The 24681-nt window shown below is 46.0% G+C and overlaps 1 protein-coding gene across 1 annotated transcript in view; it reads right to left on the bottom strand.

The window, feature by feature from the left end:
- Nucleotides 1–23308: 23308 nt before the first annotated feature.
- The window catches only part of BABAM2 (BRISC and BRCA1 A complex member 2), a 322305-nt gene continuing 320932 nt past the window's right edge, over nucleotides 23309–24681 (bottom strand). The window contains exon 8 of the mRNA XM_082249317.1: nucleotides 23309–23583. Coding sequence (XP_082105443.1) covers nucleotides 23520–23583 — 64 coding nt within the window. The 3' untranslated portion in view covers nucleotides 23309–23519. The remainder of the gene's footprint in view (nucleotides 23584–24681) is intronic.

Genomic DNA, 24681 nt, shown 5'->3' with positions numbered 1-24681 from the left:
AGGCGGCATGCATGCTGATCTCTGCATTGAAGGGGGCATGTACGCTGGTCACTGCATTGAAGGGGGCATGTACGCTGGTCTCTGCATTGAAGGGGGCATGTACGCTGGTCACTGCATTGAAGGGGGCATGTACGCTGGTCACTGCATTGAAGGGGGCATGTACGCTGGTCTCTGCATTGAAGGGGGCATGTACGCTGGTCACTGCATTGAAGGGGGCATGTACGCTGGTCACTGTGCATTGAAAGGGGACACGCTGGTCACTGTGCATTGAAAGGGGGCACACTGGTCACTGTGCATTGAAAGGGGGCACGCTGGTCACTGTGCATTGAAAGGGGGCACGCTAGTCTCTCTGCATTGAAAGGGGGCACGCTGGTCACTGCATTGAAAGGGGGCACGCTGGTCTCTCTGCATTGAAAGGGGGCAGGCTGGTCTCTCTGCATTGAAAGGGGGCACGCTGGTCTCTCTGCATTGAAAGGGGGTACGCTGGTCTCTGCATTGAAGGGGGCACGCTGGTCACTGTGCATTGAAAGGGGGCACGCTGGTCACTGTGCATTGAAAGGGGGCACGCTGGTCACTGCATTGAAAGGGGGCACGCTGGTCTCTCTGCATTGAAAGGGGGCACGCTGGTCACTGCATTGAAAGGGGGCACGCTGGTCTCTCTGCATTGAAAGGGGGCACGCTGGTCTATCTGCATTGACAGGGGGCACGCTGGTCACTGTGCATTGAAAGGGGGCACGCTAGTCTCTCTGCATTGAAAGGGGGCACGCTGGTCACTGCATTGAAAGGGGGCACGCTGGTCTCTCTGCATTGAAAGGGGGCAGGCTGGTCTCTCTGCATTGAAAGGGGGCACGCTGGTCTCTCTGCATTGAAAGGGGGTACGCTGGTCTCTGCATTGAAGGGGGCACGCTGGTCACTGTGCATTGAAAGGGGGCACGCTGGTCACTGTGCATTGAAAGGGGGCACGCTGGTCACTGCATTGAAAGGGGGCACGCTGGTCTCTCTGCATTGAAAGGGGGCACGCTGGTCACTGCATTGAAAGGGGGCACGCTGGTCTCTCTGCATTGAAAGGGGGCACGCTGGTCTATCTGCATTGACAGGGGGCACGCTGGTCTCTCTGCATTGAAAGGGGGCACGCTGATCACTTTGCATTGAAAGGGGGCACGCTGGTCTCTGTGCATTGAAAGGGGGCACGCTGGTCTCTGTGCATTGAAAGGGGGCACGCTGGTCTCTGTGCATTGAAAGGGGGCACGCTGGTCTCTGTGCATTTAAAGGGGGCACGCTGGTCTCTGTGCATTGAAAGGGGGCACGCTGGTCTCTCTGCATTGAAAGGGGGCACGCTGGTCTCTCTGCATTAAAAGGGGGCACACTATACCTTAATTACTGAAGGCCCCTTTCACACTTTTGCGACCTCAAAGTCACGCAATTTTTTACAGCGTTTTTTTGCCGCAAAGCAATGCCTGTTACATTTTTCTGTTTGCGCCCCCCCAAAATTTTGAGCACCAGCCGCCACTGGTTTTGAAGGCTGAACACAAATCTTTTAGAGCCAAGTACTGCCAGGCCTGGAGTAAAAACTGTACAGTTATGAAGCCTGAGTTACAGGAATTGGAGGAAAAGGTAAAGAAACAATTTTCATTACTGGAAAAACTTAAAGACAGAAGTGGAGTGTTTAAAGAAAAGTTTGACAATGAGAGGCGATTTGACCTCCAGCAGCCACTGGTGTGAATGTCTCTGACCAAACAATCAGATACAGACTTCATGAGGATGGCCTGAGGGCCCAACGTCCTCTACTGGGCCCTGTGCTCACTGCTCGGCACTGTGGAGCTTGATTGGCATTTGCCATTGAACACCAGAATTAGCAGCTCCACCACTGGCACCCTGTGCTTTTCACAGATGAGAGCAGGTTCACCCTGAGCACATGTGACAGACGTGAAAGGGTCTGGAGAAGCCGTGGAGAGCATTATGCTGCCTGTAACATCGTTCAGCATGACAGGTTGGGTGGTGGGTCAGTGATAGTCTGGGGAGGCAAATCCATGGAGGGACGCACAGACCCCTACAGGCTAGACAATGGCACCCTGACTGCCATTAGGTTTGGGATGAAGTCCTTGGACCCATTGTCAGACCCTACACTGGTGCAGTGGGTCCTGGGTTCCTCCTGGTGTATGACAATGCCCGGCCTCATGTGGGGAGAGTATGCAGCCAGTTCCTGGAGGATGAAGGAATTGATACCATTGAATGGCCCCCATGCTTGCCTGACCTAAATCCAATAGAACACCTCTGGGACATTATGTTTCGGTCCATCTGACGGTGCCAGGTTGCACCTCAGTCTGTTCAGGAGCTCAGTGATGGCCTGGTTCAGATCTGGGAAGAAATACCCCAGGACACCATCCATCCTCTCATTAGGAGCATACCCCGATGTTGTCAGGCATGCATACAAGCACATGGGGGCCATACACACTACTGAGGACCATTCTGAGTTGCTGCAATGAAATTTCAGCAAAATGGACTCGCCTGATGCATCCTTTTTTTACTTTGATTTTTGGGGTGTCTTTGAATTCATCCCTCTGTAGGGTGAGAATTTTCATTTCCATCAAACTATGTGGCATCCTTTCCTTCCTAACACATTACCCAGTCCATACCAGTATAGGTCCTAACACATTACCCAGTCCATACCAAGATAGATCCTAACACATTACCCAGTCCATACCAGTATAGATCCTAACACATTACCCAGTCCATACCAGTATAGGTCCTAACACATTACCCAGTCCATACCAGTATAGATCCTAACACATTACCCAGTCCATAGCAGTATAGATCCTAACACATTACCCAGTCCATACCAGTATAGATCCTAACACATTACCCAGTCCATACCAGTATAGATCCTAACACATTACCCAGTCCATACCAGTATAGATCCTAACACATTACCCAGTCCATAGCAGTATAGATCCTAACACATTACCCAGTCCATATCAGTATAGTTCCTAACACATTACCCAGTCCATACCAGTATAGATCCTAACACATTAACCAGTCCATACCAGTATAGTTCCTAACACATTACCCAGTCCATAGCAGTATAGATCCTAACACATTACCCAGTCCATATCAGTATAGTTCCTAACACATTACCCAGTCTCTACCAGTATAGTTCCTAACACATTAACCAGTCCATACCAGTATAGATCCTAACACATTACCCAGTCCATAGCAGTATAGATCCTAACACATTACCCAGTCCATATCAGTATAGTTCCTAACACATTACCCAGTCTCTACCAGTATAGTTCCTAACACATTAACCAGTCCATACCAGTATAGATCCTAACACATTACCCAGTCCATACCAGTATAGTTCCTAACACATTACCCAGTCCATATCAGTATAGTTCCTAACACATTACCCAGTCTCTACCAGTATAGATCCTAACACAATACCCACTCCATGCCAGTATAGATCTCCAGCATGATATTTTTCCACATTGAGATCTTATGTGTTTTCAAAGTGTTCCTTTAATTTTCTTGAGCAGTGTGTATATATATATATATATATATATATATACCCAGTACCTCACAAAAGTGAGTACACCCTAAGTGAAAATGTCCAAATTGGGCCCAATTAGCCATTTTTCCTCCCCGGTGTCATGTGACTCGTTAGTGTTATGGTGTGAATGGGGAGCAGGTGTGTTAAATTTGGTGTTATCGCTCTCACTCTCTCAAACTGGTCACTGGAAGTTCAACATGGCACCTCATGGCAAAGAAATCTCTGAGGATCTGAAAAAAAGAATTGCTGCTCTACATAAAGATGGCCTAGGCCAGTGATGGTGAACCTTGGCACCCCAGATGTTTTGGAACTACATTTCCCATGATGCTCAACTACACTGCAGAGTGCATAAGCATCATGGGAAATGTAGTTCCAAAACATCTGGGGTGCCAAGGTTTGCCATCACTGGACTAGGCTATAAGAAGATTGCCAAGAACCTGAAACTGAGCTGCAGCACGGTGGCCAAGACCATACAGCGGTTTACCAGGACAGGTTCCACTCAGAACAGGCCTTGCCATGGTCGACCAAAGAAGTTGAGTGCCGTGCTCAGCGTCATATCCAGAGGTTGTCTTTGGGAAATAGACGTATGAGTGCTGCCAGCATTGCTGCAGAGATTGAAGGGGTGGGGGGGTCAGCCTGTCAGTGCTCAGACCATACGCACCACACTGTATCAAATTGGTCTGCATGGCTGTCATCCCAGAAGGAAGCCTCTTCTAAAGATTATGCACAAGAAAGACTAAGGACATGGTTTACTGGAACCGTCTCCTGTGCTCTGATGAGACCAAGATAAACTTATTTGGTTCAGATGGTGTCAGGTGTGTGTGGGGGCAACCAGGTGAGGAGTACAAAGACAAGTGTGTCTTCCTACAGTCAGGCATGGTGGTGGGAGTGTCATGGTCTGGGGCTGCATGAGTGCTGCCGGCACTGGGGAGCTACAGTTCATTGAGGGAACCATGAATGCCAACATGTACTGTGACATACTGAAGCAGAGCATGATCCCCTCCCTTCAGAGACTGGGCCGCAGGGCAGTATTCCAACATAACGACCCCAAACACCTCCAAGATGACCACTGATTTGCTAAAGAAGCTGAGGGTAAAGGTGTTGGACTGGCCAAGCATGTCTCCAGACCTAAACCCTATTGAGCATCTGTGGGACATCCTCAAACAGAAGGTGGAGGAGCGCAAGGTCTCTAACATCCACCAGCTCTGTGATGTCATCATGGAGGAGGGGAAGAGGACTCCAGTGACAACCTGTGAAGCTCTGGTGAACTCCATGCCCAAGAGGGTTAAGGCAGTGCTGGAAAATAATGGCGGCCACACAAAATATTGACACTTTGGACCCAATTTGGACATTTTGACTTAGGGGTGTACTCACTTTTGTTGCCAGCGGTTTAGACATTAATGGCTGTGTGTTGAGTTATTTTGAGGGGACAGTAAATTTACACTGTTATACAAGCTGTACACTCACTACTTTACATTGTAGCAAAGTGTCATTTCTTCAGTGTTGTCACATGAAAGGATAGAATAAAATATTTACACAAATGTGAGGGGTGTACTTACTTTTGTTAGATACTGTAAATGAACGACGATGTGTTCATGCAGCATCATAACTTGAAATGCTCTGTGGGTGGGAGGGCCAGCCGCCAGGGGAGGATCTGAGCGAAACATTAAATTGGATCCATTATAATTGTATGAGCCGGGCGTGACGAGTCGCTGTTTGAATCGGTAACATTACACGAGATTATGGGACATTAAAAACACCGCTAATTAAAAGGTTTACAGATCATCCTCACGATGAAGAGAAAGTATTTTAATGATACGGACAGTTTTGCCCAAAGACGTTTCACGTGTAAAGGAAAAAATCAGGCAACGCAAAGCCAAGAAACGAGAGTGAAGAATACCGGAGATCCAACATTGGATTTCCACCCAACTTCACTCCAAAGTCTCCCATTCAACCCAATGGTCCCCGGTGTCAGGACCACATCAACCAATCTACCTGTGCGGACACCTGACCAATGACCATCACATCTATTTACAGCGCACCCAAAAAGTATTCACAGCGCTTCACTTTTCCTACATTGTGTTATATTACAGCCTTATTCCAAAATGGATTAAATTCATTATTTTCCTCAAAATTCTACAAACAATCCCCCATAATGACAACGTGAGAGAAGTTTGTTTGAAATCTTTGCAAATCTTTTTAAAAATAAAAAAGGAAAAAATCCCACGTACATAAGTATTCACACCCTTTGCCATGACACTCAGAATTGAGCTCAGGTGCATCCTGTTTCCACTGATCATCCTTGAGATGTTTCCACAACTTGATTGGAGTCCACCTGTGGTAAATTCAGTTGATTGGACATGATTTGGAAAGGCACACACCTGTCTATATAAGGTCCCACAGGTAACAGTGCATGTCAGAGCACAAACCAAGCCATGAAGTCCAAGGAATTGTCTGTAGACCTCGGAGACAGGATTGTATGGAGGCACAGATCGGGGGAAGGGTACAGAAACATTTCTGCAGCACTGAAGGTCCCAATGAGCACAGTGGCCTCCATCATCTGTAAATGGAAGAAGTTTGGAACCACCAGGACTCTTCCTAGAGCGGCCGCCCAGCCAAACTGAGCGATCGGGGGAGGAGGGCCTTAGTCAGGGAGATGACCAAGAACCCAATGGTCACTCTGACAGAGCTCCAGCTTTTCTCTGAGGAGAGAGGAGAACCTTCCAGAAGAACAACCATCTCTGCAGCCCTCCACCAATCAGGCCTGTGTGGGTGTGGCCAGACGGAAGCCACTCCTCAGTAAAAGTCACATGACAGCCCGCCTGGAGTTTACCAAAAGGCACCTGAAGGACTCTCAGACCATGAGAAACAAAATTCTCTGCTCTGATGAAACAAAGATTGAACTCTTTGGCCTGAATGGCAAGCGTCATGTCTGGAGGAAACCAGGCACCGCTCATCACCTGGCCAATACCATCCCTACTGTGAAGCATGGTGGTGGCAGCATCATGCTGTGGGGATGTTTTTCAGTGGCAGGACCTGGGAGACTAGTCAGGATGGAGGGAAAGACGAATGCAGCAATGTACAGAGACATCCTTGATGAGAACCTTCTCCAGAGCGCTCTGGACCTCAGACTGGGGCGAAGATTCATCTTCCAACAGGACAATGACCCTAAGCACACAGCCAAGATAACAAAGGAGTGGCTACGGGACAACTCTGTGAATGTCCTTGAGTGGCCCAGCCAGAGCCCAGACCTGAACCCGATTGGACATCTCTGGAGAGATCTGAAAATGGCTGTGCACCGACCCTCCCCCATCCACCCTGATGGAGCTTGAGAGGTCCTGCAAAGAAGAATGGGAGAAACTGCCCAAAAATAGGAGTGCCAAGCTTGTAGCATCATACTCAGAAATACTGGAGGCTGGAATTGGTGCCAAAGGAGCTTCACCAAAGTATTGGGCAAAGGGTGTGAATACTTATGTACATGGGATTTATTTTGTTTTTTCTTTTTAATAAATTTGTAAAGATTTCACACAAATTTCTCTCACGTTGTCATTATGGGGGATTGTTTGTAGAATTTGGAGGAAAATAATGAATTTAATCCATTTTGGAATAATGCTGTAACATAACAAAATGTGGAAAAAGTGAAGCGCTGTGAATACTTTTCGGGTGCGCTGTAAATAGATGTGATGGTCATTGGTCAGGTGTCCGCACAGGTATATTGGTTGATGTCATCCTGACACCGGGGACCATTGGGTTGAATACTTTCCGGATGCACTGTATATGACCAAATGTTTATGGACACCTTACACCTTCCCAGGGCTTTTTTTCAGTGGAAACGCAGGGGAACGCAGTTTCGGTACCTCCAGCATTAAATGTAATGGTAGGGGTGCTGGGGTGTGCTGTAGGGTCTTTTGATGATGACCGCTGGAGGGAGGGGGGGGGGGGTCTTATGTTGCGGTCAATGGTGGGAATCTATTTTTGCATTGGGGTCTATTGTTGTTGGGGGGTTTTGTGTTGCAGGGGGGCTCAGTTGTTGCTGTGAGGGATCTATTGCTACGGGAGGGGTCTATTGTTGCTGGCTGCTGGAAGGTCTATTGATGCTGGCTGCTGGGAGATCTGTTGCTGGGGATCTATGGTTGCTAGAATGCATCTATTGTTGTTTGTGTGTGTGTGGGGGGGGGGGGGGTCTGTTGCTGTGTAGGGAATCTACTGTTGCTGGCTTCAGGGGATCTGTTTTACTGCTTTTCTTGTTATCATTAACACATTCCATACATATTACTAAGCACCACAAAATGATACTTGGTTTTGTATTCTTTAAAAGATGTAGTACTGGGAGATGAGTAGGGTGTGGAACCAAGGGACAGTACCTACCTATATGGCCTCATATTTGTGGACAACTGACCTTCACACCGACCTACAGTACATGAACAAACATTTTGCTGACAATGAACCATCACACCTACCTATATGGCCAAACCTTTAGGGATATCTTACCATTACACCTACTTATATGGAAAAACGTCTGTGGACACCTGTCCATCAAACCTACCTACAGTATCTCACAAAAGTAAGTACACCCCTCACATTTTTGTAAATATTTTATTCTATCTTTTCATGTGACAACACTGAAGAAATTACACTTTGCTACAATGTAAAGTAGTGAGTGTACAGCTTGTATAACAGTGTAAATTTGCTGTCCCCTCAAAATAACTCAACACACAGCCATTAATGTCTAAACCGCTGGCAACAAAAGTGAGTACACCCCTAAGTGACAATGTCCAAATTGGGCCCAATTAGCCATTTTCCCTCCCCGGTGTCATGTGACTCGTTAGTGTTACAAGGTCTCAGGTGTGAATGGGGAGCAGGTGTGTTAAATTTGGTGTTATCGCTCTCACTCTCTCATACTGGTCACTGGAAGTTCAACATGGCACCTCATGGCAAATAACTCTCTGAGGATCTGAAAAAAAGAATTGGTCCTCTACATAAAGATGGCCTAGGCTATAAGAAGATTGCCAAGACCCTGAAACTGAGCTGCAGCACGGTGACCAAGACCATACAGCAGTTTAACAGGACAGGTTCCACTCAGAACAGGCCCCTGTCTAATTACAGAGGGAGTGTGGCTCCGGTGGCGAGCGCGCGCCGCCAAGACCGCATGCACATAATTACGTAGATCTACGTGATTATGTGCAGCCGAGCCACCCTGCCGCAGTGAATCTGTGTGGGGCAGTCAGCAAGTGGTTAATATCTACTCTTAGAGGAAATTTAATATTCACCTCTTGGTTATTCTGCGTGAAAAATTATTTTATTTTTGCAACACTGACAACCGGAATTCAATCCGTCATCCAGCCGATGAGTATCTCTCATGTAGCCGTCCCGGAAGATGCTTGGAGAAATGGACATTTACAGAAGTGATGGCTGCCGTCTGAGTTCATCTAAAGTGCAGTAAGAAAATTATTGGGTTCTCTTTGTGGAAAATATAATTTTCTCCTGTTTTAGATGTCAAATCTCCACAGCGGGAACTTTGTGCAATGTCTCCCCCCACAGTGCAATATTTTCTGGGTCTTACAGAAATGCTACACTCAATGAATTACAATAAATCTTCAAAGATTGCGTCAGTGGGAAGACGTAAGTTTCCTTGTAGTCGTATCTGAATTTCTGGTTGGGAGTTACGTAGATGAGAAGTCGTGTTGTGAGTTCAGTGGAATATGTCAAGACTTCAATCCGCCTTCACAATGCAAAAACCAAGTCGTCTCGTTGACTTTCTCTTGCACCCACTTCCTGTGTCACCTCCGCCGTACGCTCTGCTTTCTATGTTTACCCGTTGTACTTGGAAGATGTCAGAGAGAGACTAATGCAAATGAATTTCCATGAAAGCGGAAAATCAGGTCACGGACGCCCACCTCACCTTATGAGTTTAGTTATAAAGTACATTATCTTCACAACCACTGAAAATAAGACCTTCAACAACCTTGGGTAATCCAGAGGGAAAAGGAAAAAAAATGAAAATACGCTCGTTTTTTGAAAAGTATTCTTTCTGGACTCGTAAGACCATTTGTGCCCATTATTGTACAATGGTCATACCCTGGAACAACATTCTAAGCCTGGGGTGTCAAACTCAATTTCATTGCAGGCCGCATCAGCATTATGGTTGCCCTCAAGCATTATGGTTGCCGGTTGTATTTGTAAGACTAGATGTCCAGAGAACCCCACCCAGCTCCCCTTACATCAGATGTCAAACCCCCCCCCCCCCCCCCGCCCACCAACAGAAGTCAAGAGTTCCCCACCCTCTCTTATATCACAGTGCACCCCCTTTACCTTATGCTGCTGCCAGGAAGAAGCTGTGGGTGGAGCTGGGAGACCGAAAGTACAGAGTCTGGAGGAGGGTTGAGGTCACTAGGGAAGGTGGGGATGAGGGGGGTGCTGTGGTTGCACAGAGATAAGCAGAATGTTTAGAATGAGTTCTGTCCTCCTCTCTGATGTCAACGGCTGAGACAAGGTGGAGGTGGGGAAGAGGGAGTTGCCGCAGCTGTCGGAGAGGTGTGAGGGATACATGAAAAGGTCTGGTGGGCCAGATTCGGCTTTGTGTTTAACACGTGTTCTAAGGTGTATTTTTGAAGCTGCAAATACATTTTTTTTTAAAGTGTCAACCTCTATGAAGCAATCTACCATTTCCATTTTCAGAGCCCTTGGGCTGGAATCACAACATTGTTGGAGTGATCTTTCACTCATGTTCAAATAACTCCCTCAGAAGACTGTTTTAAATATGGGGTTATGGCTCAGGGCTCAGGCATTGGAGGTAACATCCACAGACCCCTCACATGGACCTCTATGAAGAAATCTACCATTTCCATTTTCAGAGCCCTTGGGCTGGAATCACAATGTTGTTGGAGTGATCTTTCACTCATGTTCCAATAACTCCCTCAGAAGACTGTTTCAAATATGGGGCTATGGCTCAGGCATTGGAGGTAACGTCCACAGACCCCTCACATGGATGCTGGGCCTTCTGGTTCACTGCTTTCTTTTGGTACAGTATAAGTATTGAATATCAGTGCACTAGAGGTAAAATTTCCAAAATAGTTACAGCAACTGAAAAACCTCTGCCACCCCAGCAGAAGACAACATCAATTTCACTATCAGCGCTTGAAAATCAATATCCCTCTCAAATTAGTCCATAAAATGTCCTTCCAAGGAAATCTTCGGAGCTTTGTGTTCAATAAAGTGCATCTGTTATAAAATCCTCTCCTTTTTTTTTTCTTGGGTCCTCAATGGAAATCCTCACAACATAAAAAAAAAAAACATCTCAAAAAAGAAAATAGAGGAGACTATATAATGTAGTATGCTCCACTCCACATGTGCAATACTGATGCCATTTCCAAAGCGTTTCGTCCCACTTTGTGACGAAAATTATGTACCTGTAAGTCGCTTTGCAGGACCGCTGTTACTCCAGTGAACGGGAGGGGAAGCCCCCTCCTCCCGCGGCTCTGCCCGGGTCTCCCATCCCACCGGGAGACCCAAGCAAGCAGCCGGAAAACCCCCCGGTTGGTTGGAGTCGGCTTTGATCGGGTATCTGATGTAGTAACCTGGAAGCGGCGTGATGACGTCACGTCTGGGTTACTCTGCGGCTAAAGGCACGGAATTTAAAAAACTGTCAGCATTCAAAAATGCAGATTTTGGCATTTTGAATACATGGAAGTGCAGTGGAGGAGTTTGAGTTCTTTTAGACCCCCAATCCCTCCATAAAGAGTACCTGTCACTGCATATTACTGTCACATTCCCCCCGATCCCTCCATAAAGAGTACCTGTCACTGCATATTACTGTCACATTCCCCCCGATCCCTCCATAAAGAGTACCTGTCACTGCATATTACTGTCACATTCCTCCCCGATCCCTCCATAAAGAGTATCTGTCACTGCATATTACTGTCACATTCCCCCCCGATCCCTCCATAAAGAGTACCTGTCACTGCTATTACTGTCACATTCCCCCCCGATCCCTCCATAAAGAGTACCTGTCACTCCTATTACTGTCACATTCCCCCCCGATCCCTCCATAAAGAGTACCTGTCACTGCTATTACTGTCACATTCCCCCCCGATCCCTCCATAAAGAGTACCTGTCACTCCTATTACTGTCACATTCCCCCCGATCCCTCCATAAAGAGTACCTGTCACTGCATATTACTGTCACATTCCCCCCGATCCCTCCATAAAGAGTACCTGTCACTGCATATTACTGTCACATTCCCCCCGATCCCTCCATAAAGAGTACCTGTCACTGCTATTACTGTCACATTCCCCCCCGATCCCTCCATAAAGAGTACCTGTCACTGCCTATTACTGTCACATTCCCCCCGATCCCTCCATAAAGAGTACCTGTCACTCCTATTACTGTCACATTCCCCCCGATCCCTCCATAAAGAGTACCTGTCACTGCATATTACTGTCACATTCCCCCCGATCCCTCCATAAAGAGTACCTGTCACTGCCTATTACTGTCACATTCCCCCCGATCCCTCCATAAAGAGTACCTGTCACTGCATATTACTGTCACAAGGGATGTTTACATTGCTTCTCACAGCAATAAAAGTGACCACATTTTTTTTTTTTTTAAAACTGTGCTAAAATTAAAAAATTTTATAAAATAAATAGGAAACTCCCCCCCCAACATTTTAAAGAGCCCCCATCGCCGTGAGCTTGCACACTAAAGAAGTCACGCCCGCAAATGAAAGCGCTGTTCAAACCACACATGTGAGGTATCACCACGATCGCCAAAGCGAGAGCAATAATTCTAAAAAAAAAAAAAAAAACTCTAAAATTCTAAACTGGCAACCGTTAAAATTTTTTCAAGGGTCACCTATAAATATGTACAGTAGTCTGTCGTTATTCCACGGGTGTGCGCAATTTTTAACCGTAACATGTTGGGTGTCTATTTACTCAGCGTGACATCATCTTTCACAATATACAAAAAAAAATTGGGCTAACTTTACTGTTTAGTATTTTTTAAATGCAGTGAAATGTATTTTTTCCCAAAAAAATGGCGTTTGAAAGACCGCTGCGCAAATACAGCGTGACAAAAAAATATTGCAACGACTGTCATTTTATTCTCCAGAGTCTTTGCTAAAAAAAAGTATATATATATAAAATGTTCGGGGTTTCTAAGTAAGTTATGATTTTAACTTGTAAACAACGTGTCAGAAATGGGCTCGGTCCAGAAGTGGTGAAATGATGGCAGGTGTGTACTGACTCCTATGTAACATAAGTGTGAATGTGATTACTTCATTCTGAACACAGCTTCATCCCCAGTTATATGAGGGTGTGCACACTTATGCAACCACATTATTTTAGTTTTTTATTTTTACTCCCCCCCCCCCTGGACATTTTAACAGGGGTGTGTAGACTTTTTATATCTATTGTATATATAGCATCCTGCATCTGGGAGAGATCCAAGCATTTTATGACCTCCTGTGTTATGAGGTTTGAGGTAGGGATCGACCGATTATCGGCAAAGCCGATATATCAAGGGCCGATATGCACTTTCCCCGATATATCGGAATGGGTTCCTGGAAGTTACCGAAATTTTGGGAAAGTGCTGTACCGGAGTGACCCCTGCAGCTAGAGGCATCACCCCGGTACCGGCGTCCATAGCCGACGATCGGCTGTCTTGTAATGACAACCGATGCGGCTGAGAAGCCGCTCAGCTGTCATTACAAAAAGCGGAGGGGACGCCCCACCCCCCCTCCCGTTGCCTTCCGCAGCTCGCCAGAGTCTCCCGTCCCACCGGGAGACCCGGGCAACCAGCCTGCACGGCCGCCGAAGAGAAGACCCGATCAAAGCCGCATTCGGCTCTGATTGGGTCTCCATGTAAAACCTGGAAGTGAGGTCATGACATCACTTCCGGGTACTCTGCGCCAAATTAAAAAAAATGACAGCACCAAGTTTGGCTGTTTTGAATGCTTTTAAGTGCAGAGGAGGGGTTTGGGGTCTTTTAGACCCCCCTGATCCCTCCACAAGAGTACCTGTCAAGAAAAAAAAAATAAATTTTTTCAATGTACAAAAACATCGGCCGATACCGATATACAATGGCCAAAATATCGGTATCGGCAACAGAAAACCGATATCGGTCGATCCCTAGTTTGAGGCTCTGATAAGCAATGAGGTGCGGTGGTGGCCGGAGCCCTGAAGTTGGGGGAGGAGCTTCACTTTTTGAGATTATTTTGGGACTTTTATTATGGATTTAGTTCACGTTTCACGCTTGAGTTGGTTGTAGAATTAATTATTTATATCTAACAGCGTAAGGGCTCTTTCACATGGGCTTTCCGTGTGAAAGGTCCGCTGCGGGACTTTTTTTTTTTTTTTTTTTCACGGAGCGGATGACATTTCTGTCATCCGCTCCGTAGGTCCGCATATCATCCCATTCGTTTGCGGATGATATACGGACATAATGTAAGTCTATGGGGATTGCGGATGACACCGCTGACATCCGATTTTCCTTCCTTTCCGTTTTTTGAACGGAACAAAAATAGGATTTTTTCAGTTCCAAAAAACGGAACAGAACTGACAGGAGGAAAATCGGATGTCAGCGGATGGTATTCCGCTGACATCCGCAATGCCATAGACTTACATTATGTCCGCAAATCATCCGCAAAAAAATAGGATGATTTGCGGACATACGGAGCGCCTGTGTGAAAGAGCCCTAACACATTGTTTGTAATGTTTTCTGAAATCTGTGCGTGCTGCTGGTATCTCTGATATGGTTTATTGATTTTTGATTAGCACTGGGCGGAGTTTGTTTTTTATTTTGAGTCTTGGATACTATTTGCCCAGTAATATTCCTAAGAACAAAATAAGGCTCACAAATTACAATGCTGGCTTCCCCTTGTCCTGAAGAAGCAGGGGAGACCCAAGAAACGCGTAGACGTAGGGGACTCCCCAATGCTTGCACGTACTATACGGTGATGATTATGTATGGTAATGAAAGGTATTTGCTTAGTTAGACCGAATAGGTTGATTGGTAAAAATTATATATTTATTTTATTTAGTTACTAATATTTATTGATATTGTTGATGCTGACATACCTGACAACCTCACAGGGTAATCAGGAGATCGGATATGTCTGTGGTCAGTGTTACAGTATAGAAATCATTAACCACTTCTGAAGGTTTTACCCCTTTAATGACCAGGCCATTTTTTTTGCGATTCGGCACTGCGTTATTTTAACTGACAATTGCGCGGTCATGCGACGCTGTACAAATACAATTGATGTCCTTCTTTTCCCCCACAAATAGAGCTTTTTCTTTTGATCACCTCTGCGGTTTTTAGATTTTGCGCTATAAACAAAAAAAGAGCGACAAATTAAAAAAAAACACATTTTTAAATAACATTTAAATATTTTAAATTATTTTAACCACTTTAATACCGGGCAATTCCCTCCCTTCCTGCCCAGGCCAATTTTCCCCTTTTAGCGCTGTTGCATTTTGAATGACAATTGCGCGGTCATGCAACACTGTACCTACACCAAATTTATGTCATTTTCCCCCCACAAACAGAGCTTTCTTTTGGTGGTATTTGATCATCTGTGGGTTTTTTCCTTTTTGCTAAACAAATAAAAAAAGTCCGAAAAGTTTGAAAAAAAAAAAAAAAGTTTTTTTGTTTATGTTATACAATTTTGTAAATAAATACGTTTTTTCCTGCACTGATGAGACTGCACTGACAAGCACTGACGAGGAGGCACTGATGGGGTGGCACTGATAGGCACTAATAGGTAGCACAGATATGCAGCATTGGTGGGCACTGATAGGCGGCATTGATGGACACTAATAGGTGGCACTGACGGGCACTAATGGGCACTGATAGGCGGCACTGGTGGGCACTGATGGAGCGGCACTGATGGGCACTAATAGGCACTGATAGGCAGCACTGGTGGGCAATAATGGGCACTGGTGGGCGACACTAAAGGATGGCAATCATGGGCACTTGTGGGCAGCACTGATAGGGAGGACACTGGCGGGCAGCACTGATGGGGAGGGCAATGGGGGGCTCCCTGAGCCCTGATTGCCATCCCTGGTGGCCATAGTGGGCATCCCTGGGGTCATGGTGGGCATCCCTGGGGTCATAGTGGGCATCCCTGGTGGATCTAGTGGCATCTCCCCCCCGAGGGTCTGCACTGGTAATCAATGATCTGATTACCAGTGCCGACCCCCCCCTGTCAGGGGAGCCAACGATCGGCGCTCCTTTACTCGTGCCTGTCAGGCACGAACTAAGGAAAGCCGATCAACGGCTGTTCCTATTTACTAGGTGACCAGCCATGATTGGACACGGCTGATCACATGGTAAAGAGCCTCCGTCAGAGGCTCTTTACCGAGATCAGAGATGCAGGGTGTCAGACTGACACCTCGCATCACCGATCGCCGCTCTGCGCACCCCCGGGGGGCGCCCAGAGCTGTGTTATCCTGCCGCCGGCATATGACGTCCGGTCAGGATAACACAACCACATTCCCGCCGTCATTCTGTTATAGGGCGGACGGGAAGTGGTTAAATAACATTCGTAATAAAATAATTAAAAAAATCAAATTTTTTTTTTTATCAGTTTAGGCCAATTTGTGTTCTGCTACATATTTCTGGTAAAAAAAAAATCCCAAAAAGCGTATTTTAATTGGTTTCCGCAAAAATTATTTAAATTATTTTAAATAACATCCCTAATAAAAAAATGTTTTTTTTTTTATCAGTTTAGGCCAATTTGTATCCTACATATTTCTGGTAAAAAAAAAATCCCAAAAAGCGTATTTTATTTGGTTTGCGCAAAAGTTATCGCGTCTACAAACTACGGGATAGATTTTTGGACTTTTTATTTTTTTGTTTTTATTAGTAATGGCAGCGATCAGCGATTTTTAGCGGGACTTCGACATTGCAGCGGACAGATCGGACCCCTTACTGACATTTTTGACACTTTTGGGGGGACCAGTGACATTACTACAGTAATCAGTGCTAAAAATATGCACTGTTACTGTTTACAAACTACGGGATAGATTTTTGGACTTTTTATTTATTTGTTTTTATTAGTAATGATGGGGATCTGCTAAATAATATGCACTGTCACTGTACTAATGACACTGGCAGGGAAGGGGTTAATACAGGGGGTGATAAAAGGGGTTAAATGTATGCCTAAATGTGCTTTCTAACTGTGTGGGGGGAGGGGCTCCGTGATAGGCACAGAGATTGGTGATTAAGCTTAGCTCAGACACAATCTCACTGTGCCTGTCTGACAGGAGAGCCGCCTGCTTTGTTTACATAGGCAGATGGCTCTCCTGTCAGTTTATCTGAAGATCACGGGAGGCCGGCAGCGATCATGCCCGCTCCTCCAACTGTCTGGCTCCCCCTGTGTCTAATCACAGCGAGAGCGCGGCTCCAGTGGCACGCCGCCGAGACCGCATGCACATAATCACATGAATGTACAGAGCCGCCCTACCCCCATTTCCAAGTACTCAAAGCTACCTGTAACATCCAAGCCCTGAAGAAGGGGGAGTTTTAAGTCCCCAGAAGACGTTGGATGTTTTATAGTTCCTTTTTTATATGAATGCCATAATTAAAGTGATAATAAACCCTTTCACATACCCAGTGCAAAGAATGACCTTAGGTGATACACAGAGATGAACAAATCCTCCTACATTGTACCGGTTTATCTGCAGCCCTCTCTCCTCTACAGCCTCCCAAAGCACACAGTTTAGATAAAATTTCTCATCTTCCAAAAGGATCTGATTTCACACACTGCACAGCACAGAGCTGAGTGTAATCTGTGACCTGAGTGAAGGGAAAGAACACCCCCCACCCAGTTTCATAAAGAAACATACACAGCTGAGGCTGTCAATCACCTGCTGTGTGCTTGGGGGGGGGGGGGCTTATCCCCCAAGGATTGCTTAATGTCAGAAGCGACTCATGCAGATAGCAGATTGAGAACAGAGCAGACAGAAATCACACTTAAGTGCTAAGGACTGAGGCAAATACACACTATGGGGTTGATTTACTAAAGGCAAATAGACTGTGCATTCTCCAAGTGCAGTTGCTCCAGAGTTTAGTAGATGCGGTAAAGCTTCACTTTGCAAGGACAGACATGCATGGAAAAATCTAAAAACAAAACTGCATTTTTCATTGCATATGATTGGATGATGGAAGTCAGCAGAGCTTCCCCTCATTTACGAAGCTCTGGTGCACAGTCTATTTGCCTTTAGTAAATCTCCCCAATATGAGGATCTACTTTGTTCATTTTTTTATTTCAGAGGTTAATAACCACTTTAAGGCTCCATTCACACATAGGCGCCTCGGATCGCGGGCAGAATTGCCGCCATTCTGCCCACGATTCCTGAACCACTGCAAGTCGCGGGACGCCTGTGCAATTCCCATAACTTGCAATGGCACCCCAAGCGCGGCGCAATTTTGCCATGATTGACATGATCCCGCGATTCTGTTTGCACGATTTTACCGCAATTCGTCAGGCAACAATCGCAGCAATATCACGCCGCGTTTGGGGTGCCTTCGCATGTCAACGGAATCGCACGGGCGTCCCGCGACTTGCCGTGGTTCAGAATCGCGGCAATTCTGCCCACGATCCGAGAGGCCTATATGTGAATGGGGCATTAACCACTTAAGCCCAGGAAGATTTTACCCCCTTCCTGACCAGGCCCTATTTTGCGATTCGGCAATGCGTGAATTTAACTGACAATTGCGCGGTCGTGCGACGCTGTACCCAAATAAAATTGATGTCCTTTTTTCCCCACAAACAGAGCTTTCTTTTGGTGGTATTTGATCACCTGTGCGATTTTTATTTTTTGCGCTATAAACAAAAAAATGCGTAAATTGTGAAAAAATAATATAATTTTTCACATTTTTTTATATGAAATTCCCCCCCCAAAAAATGTGAAAATCTAAACCAATTTGTTTTCTGCTACATATGTTTGGTAAAAATCGCAATAAGTGTATTTTGATTGGTTTGCGCAAAAGTTACTGAGTTTACTAACTAAGGGAAAGATTTATGTCATTTTTATTGTTTTTTTTTTTTAACTAGTAATGGCGCCGATCTGTGATTTTTTTTCAGGACTGCGACATTGTGGCGGACAGATCGGACCCCTGACTGACATTTTTGACACTTTTGGGGGTACCAGTGACATTACTGCAGTAATCAGTGCTATACATATGCTCTGTCACTGTAAAAATGACACTGGCAGGGAAGGGGTTAACTTTATTGGTGATCAAGGGGTTAAGTGTGTCCCTAGGGGCGTGCTTCTTACTGTAAAGGGGTGTGGCTAGTGATGTAACAACAGAGACATGTGATCCTACATAGCAGGATCACATAGTCTCTGCAGTTAGAATGACAGGCGGCTTTGTTTACATTAGCCGCCTGCCTTTCTGCCTCTCCACCGGGAGATCGCGAGTGGCCGGCGGACATCGGGTCCTGCGGTCACACGTGCGGACATGTTAGGGAAGGAGCGGGGGCAGGAGCGCGCCTCCGTCGGCGCGCGCTCGCCCCCTAGAGGCTCACAGGCTAGTGACATAGTACTACTTCACTTTGCCTGTGAGGGGCTGACTGCCGCAGTAAATATACCGTGGGCGGTCGGCAAGTGGTTAAAGACCTTACAAATCCCTGAATATTTGGTTGGCGCCCTCATTAGGTCTTATACACATTCCGCTTGGTGCCCCCATGTGGCACCCCATCCCCACCTTTGGTGGAGTGAAGCCTTGCCAGAGCTCCTGCACCCCTTCTCATTTTTATTAACCTGAGAAGTTGAATCCAGCGCCTCGATTATAACTCGCAGCGCTGTGTAGTAATAGCAGCAGCCAGCAGTACTATCTTGTTGTTGTTTTTAGTTTTATTCATCATTTGCATGATGCGTTTATCAAAAAAAAAAATGCGTTTATTTACATCAAATGACAGCGCCACGATTTAAAGTGATATACTCAGATTAGAAAGAAATTGTCAGGACAGATATAAGACCTGAAGCCCCCCGGCTGGCATACACTGACCAGGAGGGGGGATGCAGCCAGTGACGTGCGAACTGCCGACCTCCATGCCTGTTTACCATAAGGCACCAAGATCCTATCTACCAAATCTGGATTTGGGTAAAACAAACGCCATTGGCCACTAAGTACTGAAGCCAGGACCAGGATGACGGCCATGAAACCTGCACCTCTAAAAACAAGTCAGCAATCGCCATTCCAATATGGCTGCCATGACTTCTTCCTCCTAGGCTCTGGCTGTGTAATAGAATTGCGGCAGATAGGGACTGAGAGGGCATTCATCAAAGGCCACTGAACATAATGATAGCTCTGCCACTAGCAATTATCTGATGTCCTTTTTTAAATAATTTTCCATTATCCTCTGCACATCAGCTGAAATTTTAAATCAGATTTGAATTGGGAGTTGCTTATGAAAGATGGAGGGGGCAGAGTACACCTAGAAATGCTTTTATGCTCAGAAAACAGTGTCCTGTTCTTTGGGCAAAGGTAGCCATGTAGTATGGGGGAGGCTAACAGAGGCAGGAAGGTGAGGGTCAGTCCACCCAAAACTGATGGTTGGTGAAGAGGTAAACCCCCTGAGTGTCTCTTCCATCCCTTGGGAACTCTATTGGTGAGATCTCCGTGCCGAGTTCCTGGGTCTGCACACCAACTATGCTGATGACGAGGAGCTCCCACCATCCCTGTGCTGAGTTCCCGAGTCTGAACACCCACTATGCTGATGATGAGGAGCTCCCACCATCCCTGTGCTGAGTTCCCGAGTCTGAACACCCACTATGCTGATGATGAGGAGCTCCCACCATCCCTGTGCTGAGTTCCTGGGTCTGCACACCATCTATGCTGATGATGAGGATCTCCCACCATTTATGTGGAGTTCCCAGGTCTGCACACCCACTATGCTGATGATGAGGAGCTCCCACCATCCTTGTGCTGAGTTCCCGGGTCTGCACACCAACTATAATGATGATGAGGAGCTCCCACCATCCCTGTGCTGAGTTCCCATCTGTACACCCACTATGCTGATGATGAGGAGCTCCCACCATCCCTGTGCTGAGTTCCCGGGTCTGGACACCCACTATGCTGATGATGAGGAGCTCCCACCATCCCTGTGCTGAGTTCTCGAGTCTGCACACCAACTATGCTGATGATGAGGAGCTCCCACCATCCCTGTGCTGAGTTCCCATCTGTACACCCACTATGCTGATGATGAGGATCTCCCACCATCCCTGTGCTGAGTTCCCGGGTCTGCACACCCACTATGCTGATGATGAGGAGCTCCCACCATCCCTGTGCTGAGTTCCCGGGTCTGCACACCAACTATGCTGATGATGAGGAGCTCTTGGGTCTGCACAATAACCATGCTGATGATGAGGAGCTCCTGGGTTTGCACACCCACTATGCGGATGATGAGGGTCTCCCACCATTTATGTGGAGTTCCCAGGTCTGCACACCCACTATGCTGATGATGAGGAGCTCCCACCATCCCTGTGCTGAGTTCCCATCTGCACACCCACTATGCTGATGATAAGTTGGGGGGGGAGTATCGCGCTCCAGGGAGGGCTAAATGATTCTTATTCAATAGTGTAAAAAATATATAGTGATATTAAATCAGAATAAATAATCTCTATGATGGTGTGTAAAGTCAATATAAAATCATAAATCTACACACTTAAAAGGTGACCTCAAATAAAGAAAAACAATAAAGGTGTATTTGCTTCCAATATATCATAAAATCTATATAAAGTGCTCTCGTGCTATCATCACAAACATGGACTTTGCTATAAATCAAATAAAGTGACAAGTGCTCATTCAATGCACATATATAGAAAGCAGGTAAATATAAAGTGCTTATAAGTGAATAAAGGTGCTTATCGTGTCCAAATCATTAAACCCGCATAAGCGGAATTTCTTCTTTTTTCTTCTTCACTCTTTAACCTCCACCTTTCACCGAGTGATAATGGGGTGCTTCTTACTCCTTAGAACCCCTAGGGGTGTGCTAACCGCTCACCTCAATATATAAAGAAATGCGCCTTGTAACCATAATCATATGGCTCTCCTTTTCCACTCCTCTTCTTACCCACTCCATAGACAGGGTCTTATCTGGATCGGGGTAAATCCTCGCAAGATATTCCACGATATCTCAAAGAAAAGAGCATAAAATCCCTTTCTTGACGGACACAGCTTCTCTTCATTCTTGGGGTTTATAGCGCCAACGTTTGCATGAAGGGAAAGCTCTTTTCCAGTTCTGATTGCTCCAAAAGAAGCACAATCCCCTTTGGAGCCATCAGAACTGGAAAAGAGCTTTCCCTTCATGCAAACGTTGGCGCTATAAACCCCAAGAATGAAGAGAAGCTGTGTCCGTCAAGAAAGGGATTTTATGCTCTTTTCTTTGAGATATCGTGGAATATCTTGCGAGGATTTACCCCGATCCAGATAAGACCCTGTCTATGGAGTGGGTAAGAAGAGGAGTGGAAAAGGAGAGCCATATGATTATGGTTACAAGGCGCATTTCTTTATATATTGAGGTGAGCGGTTAGCACACCCCTAGGGGTTCTAAGGAGTAAGAAGCACCCCATTATCACTCGGTGAAAGGTGGAGGTTAAAGAGTGAAGAAGAAAAAAGAAGAAATTCCGCTTATGCGGGTTTAATGATTTGGACACGATAAGCACCTTTATTCACTTATAAGCACTTTATATTTACCTGCTTTCTATATATGTGCATTGAATGAGCACTTGTCACTTTATTTGATTTATAGCAAAGTCCATGTTTGTGATGATAGCACGAGAGCACTTTATATAGATTTTATGATATATTGGAAGCAAATACACCTTTATTGTTTTTCTTTATTTGAGGTCACCTTTTAAGTGTGTAGATTTATGATTTTATATTGACTTTACACACCATCATAGAGATTATTTATTCTGATTTAATATCACTATATATTTTTTACACTATTGAATAAGAATCAATTAGCCCTCCCTGGAGCGCAATACCCCCCCCCCCCCCCCCGTTTTTAACTGGTTTATACACTGTCTGGCTCACAGAACGGGTATACGCAGCTTTAAGGGGTGTTTTATGTACAGATTTATCCTCTAGATAGTGCGAGACTCACAACACTATCTATATGCTGATGATAAGGAGCTCCCACCATTCGTGTGCTGAGCTCCCGGGTCTGCACACCATCTATGTTGATGATGAGGAGCTCCCACCATCCCTGTGCTGAGTTCCTAGGTCTGCACACCAACTATGCTGATGATGAGGAGCTCCCACCATTCGTGTGGAGTACCCAGGTCTGCACATCAACTATGCTGATGATGAGGAGCTCCCACCATCCCTTTGCTGAGTTCCCAGGTCTGCACACCAACTATGCTGATGATGAGGAGCTCCCACCATCCCTTTGCAGAGTTCCTAGGTCTGCACACCAACTATACTGATAGTGAGGGGCTCCCACCATCCCTGTGCAGAGTTTGTGGGTCTGCACACCAACTATACTGATAGTGAGGGGCTCCCACCATCCCTGTGCAGAGTTCGTGGGTCTGCACACCAACTATACTGATAGTGAGGGGCTCTCACCATGCCTGCTGGGTTTCTATTATTTTACATTATGGAGTATGTAACAGGAAACTCACATAGAAGGGTGGAAACACCTAAAACTCCCATGTGGACAGGAACAGAGACCTGACTTTTGGAGCATTGAAGACATATAATAATTCAGGGGCTGCTCAGCCCACCAGGCCTATTACAAAACATGACTTCAGGTTGGATGGATTCTTTAAAGACATTTTTCTTTTTCCGGTAGTAAAGCAGAGAAGGATTTGGCAGGAAGGGTTATCTTTGGCGTGCCAGGCAGCGATATTCAGGTAAACACAACAAAAGAAGAAGTATAAAAACGGTGAAATTCAGCAATTCATTGAGAAAAGTCGGAGATGATTTGTTGTCTGTGATGTGAGGCCGACTCTTCCGTCCCGCTCTAAACCTTCCCGTTGGCAAAGGCAGCTTCTTGGAACTGAGGAACAAAACCTCGGAAATAAGCTCTGCAAGAAAACAAACATCAGACCGTCAGCTGGGTTAAAGTAAACCTTTCCCGATCCAAAGTTAGCAACCAAAAAAAACACATGGCTAAATATGAACCATTCAGATTATAAACATCGGACTGGAGTAGAACCAGTGAGCAGCCAATGAGAAGAAGCCAAGTGTTTGGACAGGAGGAGACTCCACAAATATCACTTGTGGGTAGATCTTGGGTGATCCTTTAAATCACTTATACTATACGACCAAATGTTTGCTTTTCACTACTTTGTGAGCTTGTGGGGCATCGCATTCCAAAACCAAGGTTATTAATATAGAGTTGGCCCCCCTTTGTGGCTATAATATCCTCCAATCTTCTGGGAAGGCTTTCTACAAGGTTTAAGGGTGTGTCTGGGGGGAATTTGTGCCCATTTGTGAGGTCAGGTCATGATGTTGGATGAGAAGCAGTGGCGTACAAATTGGGGGGTGTCAGGGAGCACCAGGGTGACACCCGCCTGAGGGGTGACACCCAGGGCCGGCCACTGGACTGCCTCCACCGCTTACTAACACAGGAGAGCGGAGCAGGAGGCACTGAAGCAGAACAGGAGATAAAGAAACAGCAGCTCTGAATAAACAGCGGGAACTGCCGGAGTTAACTTTCTAAGTTAATGAGCAGGTGATTGGTTGCTAGGACCCCCTAGCAACCAATTACATGCTGCTTCAGTGCCTCCTGCTCCGCTCTCCTGTGTCTCCCGCCCTGCATGCCCTAATAAGGTAGAAAGGGGGAGAGCTGGGAGGGGCTGTGCAATGTAAAGCGGTTCCATGGGGGGGGGAAACAGGAGTTCCACCATTTGAAGGGGTGTCCACAATGGTGTTGGCCATATATAGCTAGATTGGATGGTGAGGTGTCTGCAAAAGTTTTGCCAGTTTCCACCAATACACCTTCCATCACACTTCCTATATACAGTAAATGAGAGAGATGAATGGCATGTGTGGCGCTCCCCAGTCAGCACCCTCAGTGAGTGACGGCACACCGGAGGGGCAGTACAAAGCGTTACACCTGCTAGTCTGAGGTAATGCAGTTCACTGTCACATTAATAAGAAGTGTGATATGTTCAAAAGGT

This window comes from Pelophylax lessonae (genome assembly GCF_965119305.1).
Source record: "Pelophylax lessonae genome assembly, chromosome: 3".
NCBI classification, from domain to species: domain Eukaryota; kingdom Metazoa; phylum Chordata; class Amphibia; order Anura; family Ranidae; genus Pelophylax; species Pelophylax lessonae.
The sequence above is the reverse complement of the archived record's forward strand: the minus strand, read 5'-3'. Positions and strand labels throughout refer to the sequence as shown.